This window comes from Phascolarctos cinereus, unplaced genomic scaffold (genome assembly GCF_003287225.1).
Source record: "Phascolarctos cinereus isolate Bilbo 61053 unplaced genomic scaffold, phaCin_HiC Scaffold_9;HRSCAF=440, whole genome shotgun sequence".
Classification (NCBI taxonomy): Eukaryota; Metazoa; Chordata; class Mammalia; order Diprotodontia; family Phascolarctidae; genus Phascolarctos; species Phascolarctos cinereus.
The window spans coordinates 255795634-255805767 of NW_027556402.1; the positions used below are offsets into that span (position 1 = coordinate 255795634).

Sequence of the window (10134 nt, forward strand, 5' to 3'; positions counted from 1 at the left end):
GCAGCCTCACTTCCTGCTTCACCTGGGCCTCCCTCAGAGGCCAGCCCAGTGGCTCACTGGCTCTTATGGGGCCCTGGCTAGTGCCATCACACAGGGCCGGCTGAGTCCACGGACAAGGCAGCTCAGGGCCCCAGCCCCCCATGGGCTCCATCGCTGGAGGGAGAGCCTCCAGACAGGCCCGTGAGGGAGACTGGTGTGCTAGTCTCTGTGGGACAGTCTGTGCCCAAGACCTGGGGTTCCAGGCCCTCTCATCTCCTACCCCCAAGGGCACAGCGATGACCACAGGGGTGGGGGGGGGTCAGGACTGCAAAGGCTCTTGTCCCCATTTTACAGATGAGGAAACTGAATATTAGAGAAGCAAAGGGACTCACTGGCTCAGCCTAGGTTTCCTACTTGTAAACCTTTGTGCTCTTTTTGCTGCCCCTGGGGCTAAGGAGCTGAGGGTCCTGAGGGTATTCAAGGCCTGACACATAGTAGGTGTTTATGTCTATCGATTACTTAAATGTTTATTGTTTGATTAAGTGCTTACTACATGCCAAGCCCCCCCCTCAAAAAAAGGCAGGTCCTGCCCTCAGCAAGCTTATATTCTAACGGGGTGACTTGGAAGCCGCCACACAGGAGACCTGGGTTCCTCTCCAAAGTGGAAGCTGCAGGAGGGATTGGCCATTGGGGAGGAGTCTGGGTGTTCCAAGGTGAGGCGAGCCCCGGGGACTGAGGGTGGAGCAGAGGAGAGCCCACCCACAGCTGTCCCTGTTAGATGTACTTGGGTCCCAATAAAGACCAGCTGTTAGGAGCCAGGGCACCATCCCTACCTTCCCTGGGCGGGGGCTACGCATCCATGAAATGAAGGCAGTGACCCGGCACTCCCTCTTGACTGACTTCTGTGAAAACGGGTCATTCAAACTCGCTTGCTGAAATAGGTGATTCAAGCTCATTCTCTCCAACTCACCTGCTCTGACAGCTGGAGAGCCCTCGACTGGGAGTCAGGACAGAGCTGCCTTGGCCACTCCCTAGCTGTGGGGCCCTGGGCAAAGCCTCAGATTCATCTGTAAAAAGGGGATCCCCATAAACTGAAGTGAAGTGATTCGCCCAGGGTCCCACAGCTAGCATGCTTCTGAGGCAGGATTTGAACTCGGCTCCAGGCCCAGGACTCTACTCTGGAGGCCTGTCTTGCTGGATAACATCTTTACAGATAAATAGGTACAGGATAACAGTATCCAGAATAACTGGTTATGACAAGGAGCCCCGTGGGCAATCAGAAAAGGCCTCTTGGAGGTGGCAGCCCTGAAGTGAGCTGCCTCCTGAGTTCTGTCCTTTCTCTGGCCCTCAGCTCCCCCCTCGACCTTTGCCCACTTGATTTCCTCCCTTGGTAGCTTCAGCCCCACAATGAGGGCCAAGCCCAAGCAGTGGGCATTGTAGACGGGGAACATGAGAGGCTGGAGGGAAGGAAAGACGTCCTAAGCCTCAGAGCTGGCCAGGAGTGGAAAGAGCTGTCCTGTGAGGTAGTGAGCTCCCCATCCCTGGGGCCCTTCAGGTAGAACCTGGGTGATCATTTCTTGGGGACTGTAGGGAGGGATCTTATTCAGGACTGGGTTGGACCAGATGGTCTCCAAAGACCTCCCAGGTCCTAGATGACCCTCTGGTACCTTCTCTGAGCTCTGGCCACTGGGTAGCCCCTTCCTCCTGATCTCCGCCCCGCCCCACCCCATGGCAGGCCCGTCTGGATGTCTCACTTCCCCAAGGCAGGAGGCTCCAGGGAGAAGGCACCCACGTCCTCCAGGGCCCTGTGGCCCATCTGTGGAGATGTGAGGGAGGCCCAGAGACGCTGGCCCCCCCAGCTCCCCCAGGGCCTCCAAAGTCCTGAGGGTTCTCAACCAGCATGCTAGAAGAATAGGCCAGACCCACTGAGGAAGCTCCCATTTATTTTGTATGACCCCCTAGGCTCCCAGCAGAGGAGCCAGACACCTTAGACTGTAACCAGATAGTATTCATCTACGCCACTAGGGAAACTGAGGCAGCAGGTGTTTGCTGTGGCTCTCTGGTGCAGATAGAGTCCTGCCTGAGGCCCTGCCTTCAGGGCCTGGTTCTGCTCCTCTCTGGGCTTGGCCTCAGCCCAGCTTGGCAACCTCGATGGCCTGGGCGGGGGTTGGGCGGGGGGGCATCTCCAGTCTCAGGAGGCAGACACGGGCAGTGCTGTGATGGAGAGAAACAGTTCTGAGGCTTGCCTCCTTAGGTGGCAGGGCCAGCCTCTCCACACACACTGACTGGGAGCAGAGCGACTTTTCCTCTTCTCTTCCACTTCTTCCTCCTCGGTCAGCCCAGGTGGGCTCCAGGAGGTAGGAGCTCCAGGACTCCCTGTAGGCAGGGAAGGGGAGAGCGCAGAAGGCAGAGCCCTCCCTGCCTGCTTCCACCCCCCCCCCCCGGAGAGCCCTGGAGCATCCGAAGGGACACGTGGCCTGAGCCTTGGGTCCTCTTCTCCCTCTGCACCTTTTCTCTGGGTGATCACATCAGCTGCCATGGATCCAGTTATCACCTCTGTGCGTTGAGGCCCAAATCTACGTTTCCAGCCAACGTCCAAAATGGCACACCCGCTCTCTCCTCCAACGCTCTTAGGAACTTCTCTGTGACCGTCCAAGGTGCCCCCATCCTCCTAGTCCTTCAGGCTCCCCACCTGGGACTCATCCTCCACTCAACACTCCCTCCCAACCCCAGACCCAATGAGCTGCCAAGGCCTGTCAATTTTACCTGCCCGGTGATGAGTTCTCCTGCCTCTAGACTGTCACTTGGCCATCAAATGGAGCTGCCTAAAGCTCCGCTCCCATCATCCACTCTCCCGTTCAGGAAACTGCACTGGCTCCCAAAATCTAACACAAAACCCTGTGCTTGGCACTCAAAGCCTTTCAGCACCTTTCCAGTCTTCTTACTCCTAACTCCCCAACTCGCCTGGCCTCCAGCCACTCCCCAAACAAGCTCTGGGCTTCTCTCTTCTGGCTGCCCCCAGGCCTGGAACCCTCTCCTCCTCTGCTCCAACCCCCAACTTCCCAGCTCCTTTCCCAAGCCCTCCTCCTCCTAATGCCTTTGCTCCAATGCTCATCTCCAGCTGGACCTCTAATATCTTGATATCAGTTGTTTCACTGTTGTCTGCCCCATCAGACTGGGCGCTCCCTGAGGGTAGAGGCCGTTTACTCCGTTCCTTGCATGCCGACACTTAGCACTATGCCTGGCGCACAGTGGGTGCTTCATAAATGCTGGTTGATCCAACTAGAAAGCAGAAAAGCAGGACTGAGGCACTCTAGGCTCCAGTCTAAAGAACTCAGTGCCTTCCAGAGTGCTTCCTGCCTCTGTATCCAGCCAGATCCCTGGTCTCCTGACTCAGCCTCTTTCCACCGTGTTTCCTCCTTGTCCGGCATCAGACAGCAAAGTTAGGGGCAGTGAGAAGATTCAGAGAATCATGGAATGGGGGAGTCACAGAGGATGGACCATAGGTGGCCTCTGGGCCCACCTCCATTTTACACTTTGAGAAACTGAGGCCCAGAAGAGGACAGTTTTCCTTCAGTGACACAAGGAGGGGAAAGAAAAGCTAGGCTGCTTCGGTTGATGGCCAGCAGGGCTGGGAGTGTCCATCAGCAGACTTTCTGAAGCAGGCCCATTCCTCTAGGGAGCTGGCTGGACAGCCGGCAGCAATCAGACCCCCACCCTGCCGCTAGCAGGTTCTCCTAGGCCTTCAAAGCCAAAAGTGGGGGGAGGTGCAGTGGAATAAACATCCGATAAACATCCTGGTAAGCCTCCCCAGCTCGCCCCTAAATGCTGCCAGGCCCACAGGCAGCAGGAATTCTGGCCCCAGAGCCAAGGAGGGGGCGTCCATGCAGGAGATGACCTGGGCTGCTCGTGTTCTGTCCCAGGGCGGGCTGGCCGGGCCCTGGACGGGGAGCTGACGACACTGACCTTCCTCGGTCTCGGGCAGCTTTGTCTTTCTCTGGGTCAGGGTTCTGCTGACAAAGGAACCAGAATAGGGGAAGGAAGGTGGCTAGTGAGGGCTGGGGCCAGGGTGACGCAGCCTCAGAGGCCAGGGAAGGAGGTCAGAGCTTTAGTGTGACATGCTAGGGAAAGAGAACGGAGGACAAGTCAAAACTGGACAGAGGACAGGACACAGGCCCAGCTCTGCCCGCTCCCCTAGTGGTGGGGGGTGGCTGAAGGACCACCCAACTCGTCTTCTGTCTTGTCCTCTCTCAGGTTTCTGGCCCTAAGGGGCAGCAGACAGGCAGACTCCTGTGGGGGAGCTGGGAGGCGAGGGCTGAGACCGGAGGAAGAGGCCAGGAGACTGGAAGGCCCCTGGGTCTGAGTCAAGGCAGCCCCAGAGGGAGACCTTGATAGAGAGGAGGTGACCAAGAAAGGTGTCAGAGGGGAGGAGAGGGAGTGAGTTGAGAACAGGCTGGGGGGATCGGGGGCCTGCATCGGAGAAGATGGAGGAGGAGGCTGAGCAGAAGGGGAGGCAGAGGCCTGCAGAGGCAGGGGAAAGGTCTGGGTCGAAAGAAGGGCTCGCTGTTTGGCCTGGGCAGTCTCGGTCTGGCTCCAGCAGTCAGGATGAGGCTGGGCAGAGGCAGGAAGCATAGCCAGGAGGCAGACATGCTGATGATCCTCCAAGGCCCGGAGCCAGCGCTTCACCTCGGCCTGCAGTGACCAGATCTCCTTCCGAAGGGCCAGGTTGTCCCTCTCCAGCCACTCGTGTTCCTGGGGCCAGAAAGAAACAAGGGAGAGGCTTCATCAGAGCCAGGAAGCCAGGACGAAATGGCGACTCCCAGCCCCTCCAGTCCCTAGGCTGGTCCATGCTGGCGGGACCGTGGGAAGGCAGGCACATGCTGCTGGTCAGCTGCTGGAGCAGTGAAGGGTCCAGCTGCTCCAGATTTTAATTTGGAATTAGGCAGGAAAAACAAGGAAGCCGCTCGTACTCTCTGAGCCAACGGTCCATCTATTAGGGGTATACCCCATGGTGGTCAGAGCTGGCCAAAGAGAGCAAAGAACAACGCTGATACAGACCAAAATATTCATAGCAGCCCTTTTTGTGGTAGCCAGACCCAAGAGCTAGAAACAGAAGCGGGAGCCCGTTCACCGGGGGCAGGTTCAAAAAATCTTGGTCCATGAACACAATGGGCTGTTATGGTGCAATATGAATGGGAAGGCTTGCGTGGAAGGAGGCAGGTCAGAATAAACAGAGGCCAAAAAGCGAGATGTGTGATGACCGCAACCACGTAATGAGAAGATGGCAAAAGGAGAGTGAGCTCTAAATAATAATAAAAACAAAAAACAAAACCCAGGGATGGCCCGGGACAGGAGAGCGTAAGCCACCTCCCTTCTGTGGCCAGAGGATGAGGGACCTCTGGGCCAGAATGAGGCATCTGCTGTCAGTCCAGTCACTGGAACCCTTCTGAGTTTTCTCCTCCCCCATTAGACTGGGAGCTTCTTGAGGGCGGGGTCATCTTTTGCCTCTTTTTGTATCCCCAGCACTTAGCACAGTGCCGGCCTGGCATATAGCAGGTGCTTAATAAATGTTGATTGATTGATTGATTCTCCAAGCTAAATACTCCCAGCTCCTCCTATGCCATGATCTCCAGGCCCGCCACCATCCTGGTCCCCCACTTCCAGACTCTCTCTGGCTTGTCAGAGTCCTTCCTAAAATCTGCGGCCCAGAGCTAAGCCCCGGACCCCAGGCCCAAGACTGAGCTGAGTGTGGTTTGGGCTGCTTCTCTGGAGCCGGGTGAGCCCAAGAACATCACATGTCCCCTCCTAAAACAGGGGTCATTATCCTTGTGGGACCTGCTAATGTGCTGTAGAAAGGTGACCTGTGAAGGATGAGGGAAGGTGGCTTCTGCTCTGTTAACATGCTTCCCGGGATCCAGGAAGAGCCCCAGATTCTGGACCCCAAACTGAGGCCTCCCTGGAAGAGCTGAGTTCAAGCATCTGAAAAACTAATCCCTGAGAGAGGGATCAGGCCTGTCTGCTTGGTCCCAGAGGGCAAAACTGAGAGTGATGGAGAGCAGGAGGCTGATGTCAGGAAAAGCTGCTGACACTGAGAACGGGGATGAACTCTTGGAAAGCAGTGAGGCCCTGTCACCTGAGGTATTGGAGCAAAGGCTAGGAGTGTTGTAGAGGGGACCTGGGCTCGGGTAGGGGTTGGACTACACGCCCTCTGAGGACCCTCCCAGCTCAAGGCTGCTGGATTCTACGAATGGAGCCTGGGGAGGGAAGAGGTGGAAGAGGTGGAAGAGGTGGAAGAAGGAAGAGGGAAGAGAAGGAGCAGGGGAAGGGTCCTGTGACCAGGGAAGGGAGACCCAGACCTGGTGCAGCTCATCCGCCTTATCCATATGCTTCTGCCGGCTCCGCTGGGCTGCCACCCGGTTCTTCTGTCTCCGCTTCAGCTGTCTGTCCACCTCCCTGGGGTCCTGGGGGCAAGAAGTCCTTGCTCTACCATGGAGCTGGGTTTCTGCCAGGGATGAGCCCACCTACGGTGCCCCCAGCTTGCTCCAGGATGTCCCTCAGGATGCCCGCCTCCTCCAAGAAGCCTATCCTGATTGGAGCAGCGTGGACAGGTTCACCCTCTGCAAAGTGGACCTGCTGTGCCCTTTCCCTGTGCCAGTTACCAACATGTTAGACATTCATTGAATCCAAGCAAAGGTGGGCTGCTGGAGGGTGAAAGGAATCCGGGTTGGGGCCAGAGGATCTGGTCACTTGCTACTTCCTATCAATGTGGCGTGGGCAAGGCCCTTCCTCTCCCAGCCTCTTAATTCCACAGCTTGCTCTCTTGTTATTATTTCCAATTTATTCTGTTTAGGCCTTGTTTGTACCTGGTGATTTGCCAGGTACAGGGAGACTTCTAGCTTTTCTTTTAGCTCAGCATACAGTAGGCACTTACGAAGAGAGGACCTCGGGTTCCTAACCCGTCAGGCAAAAGAGCTTGGATTAGATGAGTTCCAAGCTCCCTTCCAGCCGTAATTACTATTAATTATTATCTGTATGAGGCAGGTTCAGAAGGACACAGCTGGTTGCTCCATCCCCCTCTCTGAGTGCTGACCCAGGCAGCATCTGTCCTATCTGAGGAGTCTCGCTTGGGGCAGACTTTTGTAACACTATGAATTTTGCAAAATACTTTGCAAAATACTCATTTGAGCCTTACCCAGAGCCAGGGGAGGAAAGAACTATTATTATCCCCATTTTACAGATGAGGAAACTGAGTCTGGGAGGAGTGAAGAGACTTGCCCAGGGTCACAGAGTAAGCAAAGGGGTGAGATTTGAACCCAAGTCCAACATTGGACTAGGAGAAAAGATGGGAAAGCAACCCAAAGCCCAAAGTCTTGGGTTCTAAGCTAGCTTTTGCCTCTCTGGGCCTCGTCCATCAAACATCTTGTGCCCCATCCAGTTAATGTTTGACAGATAAATGGATGACGAGTGCAAAGGGGATGCAGGCTATCTGGAAGAGGAAAAGAGGAAGCCAGAACTGGTGCGAAGGAAGCCTCGGCTCTGGTACAGGAACCAGGGCTAAGTTAGAGAAAAAACTACATCGGGTTTGAAAGGCAAGCAAAGTTCAGGGATGGGACAGCCTGGATGGGGTGAATATTCGGCTTTCTAGATTCTTAGAGATGGGAAGACTCCTAAGAGAGCAACCTCTTTGTTGTACACAAACAGAAACTGAGGCACAGAGCAGGCCCTTGAACCAAGTTAGTGGCAGAGTCAGGTCTAGAACACAGGTCTTCCAACTTGGAATCTACCACGGCTCTCTGCCCCTAAGATGGAGGCAGAGAACTTTAGGCGTGAGAGCTAGGGTCAAGTTTTCATCCCCAACTAGAAACCACCTATCTAGGGCATAGATAGACCCTTGCCTGATCTTCCTGATTCCCTCCTTTCCCAAACCCCGCTTCCCTTGTCCAGCCACTCACCATCACCAGCAGAAGTTTCCCTTCCTTGGAGGGGGGTGCCCCACGGCACAGGTGCATGGCCTGGTTCCTGATGGGTAGGCCTAGTGAACGAGAGACCCAGGGGGTCCTCTTGCTAGCTGCAGCTTCCAAGTTCCCAGCCCCGGCTGCAGGAAGCAAAGTGTTTAAACCTCTGGTGACCACTCCACCCCCAGAGCCCAGTTTCAGTTTCTCTGAAACCCTCGGGCTGCTCAGAATCCCAGGCTCCCGGGGTGCCCACGTGGCTGGACTTTCCTAATATGACCAAGCTTTCCGGGAGGGCAGCAGCCTGCCAGGGAGGGCTGGCCCAGGACCATGGGACTGAGCACTCACTGGGGAGATGCCGAGACAGAGGGACTGCAGAGAAGGGAAATGCTGGATAGCTCCAAGAAGCTAGCAGCAGATGAGGGGAGCCCAGGAGAGCCCTGAAGCCTGGGGTCTGTGGAGGGGAGAGCTAGCTCCCATCATAGTCTGGTGGCCAGAGGAAAAGCCGAGGAGGGGCCAGGAAAAGGCTTGGAGGCTGGAGAAACCGGGGGTGAATCTGAGCTCTCACAATTACTAGCTGAACCTGCCTGTCTCAGGGTCCCCATCTGTAAAATAAGAGGGTTGGATAACACGATCCCTGAGGTCCCTTCCCGGGCTAAACAGCCTAGGACAGTCTGATGGTGTAGTAGAAGAAACTCTGGACTTGAAACCAGAGGACCTGGGTTCAAATCCTGCCTCCTAACGCTTACTAGCTGTGTGACTATGGCCATGTGAGCCTCAGTTTCCTCGTCTGTAAAGTGAGGGGGCGTAGAGTGGATGCCCTCTGAAGTCCTGGGTCAGGAGGCCTGGGAAAGGCCTGGCTTTTTTTCTGTCAGGACTCGATGCTAAGCCTCTGCTCTGTCCCCTGTAGGACATTTCCTCCCTGCCTCCCTCCCCGGGCTTGTTTCCCCAAAGGGGAGCTCAGCCTTAAAGGGGGCTAACGCATGCCTTTCTGTCCTTGGCCTTGGGGGCAGAAGCCCTGAGCCAAAGTCCCCACTCTCATAGAGAGTGAGGACAGTGCCTGCCCCACCCTGCCCACCTCCCAGGGCAGGTCTAAGGCTCAAGTGAGCGGGAGCTGGGAAGCCCTTAGAAATGTGAGCAATCTTGATCACATCTATTTAGCTGGGCAAAGGAAGCCTGAGTTCTGGGTGGGGCGGGGGCCTGTTCCGGGGGAGACGGTGCAGAATCAGGGGCTGACTTGGGGGGAGCACCTCAGACGCGAGGGGACCGGCAGGGGCTCCGGGGATTCCAGAATTAGAGCCATATCGGGAGGCAGCGAAAAACATGCTGAGTCAGAGAGTCAGAGAGCCGTGTTCAAATTCTGGCACTCCCTGCAGGACCCTCCCTGTCTACAAAAGTACGGGGGTTAGACTCGATGCCCTCAGGAGTCTCTGATGCCCCAAACCCCAGATGGGAACCTGGGCCGGCTCTTTTCCTGGGGAGGACAGACAAGCGAGTTGAAGCAGCTCCCCTTTATAGAAATATATACATTTGAATTTTTGATCTCCCCAGAAACCGAGAAGAAATCAGACTCACTAAAGACAGTGCCTGTCTCCCACGGGGCTGATTAAGCAGCCTTGTTCAGTGACTCACCAGGGCCGCCTTTGTGGCCGAGCATGATGTAACCGCAGAAAAGCAGCACCTGGTGTGTGGGTGTGGCCAGGACTGAGGGTCCCCTGGCCCCACCCTCCATTCTCACCTCCCCAGGCTGCTCTGTAGGGTAGGGACAGAGTCTAAAGGTTGGCCTGGGGAGCTCCTAGGGCCTGGAGGTGGGTGGGATGGAGGGGCCAGAGCAGGGGAGAGAGGATGCTCCCTGACCGCTTCATCTCCCTGGGATCAGAGAGCTGCCCCCAGCCCCTCCCTGCATGCCGGGGTCATCTTTAATGCATAGGTGGGTAGGAGAGGCCCTCCTGCTGAGGGCATGACTGGGGACCTGGCCCTCAGACCCTTCTCTGTGGTGCTGTGAAGACGGATCAAGCCTGCCCTCAGGGAGCTGACATCCCGGGGCCATCCTGGCATGATGGGTAGAGGGCGGGACTCCAGTCAGAAGATCTCAGGGGTACTCTCCGTGTGACCTGTTTCCTCCTCTGTAAAACGGCTTGGGGTTGTGATAATCAAACAGTAATGTCAGGCACTATTAGCCAAGCAGGGGGGTTGGTCAGAA

The 10134-nt window shown here is 56.1% G+C and overlaps 1 protein-coding gene across 2 annotated transcripts; it reads right to left on the reverse strand.

Moving 5' to 3' along the window:
- Nucleotides 1-1902: 1902 nt before the first annotated feature.
- Nucleotides 1903-8182, reverse strand: BATF2 (basic leucine zipper ATF-like transcription factor 2). Of its 2 annotated transcripts, XM_020968034.2 has the most exons (3): nucleotides 7932-8148; nucleotides 6336-6440; nucleotides 1903-4731 (listed from the first exon to the last, which is right to left on the reverse strand). In XM_020968034.2, the coding sequence occupies exons 1-3, from the start codon at nucleotides 7986-7988 to the stop codon at nucleotides 4174-4176; spliced, it is 720 nt and encodes a 239-aa protein (XP_020823693.1). In that variant the 5' UTR covers nucleotides 7989-8148; the 3' UTR covers nucleotides 1903-4173. The 2 variants fall into 2 exon arrangements, with proteins under 2 accessions (XP_020823693.1, XP_078004563.1); XM_078148437.1 differs by lacking the exon at nucleotides 6336-6440 and having other exon boundaries at nucleotides 7932-8182.
- Nucleotides 8183-10134: the final 1952 nt, after the last annotated feature.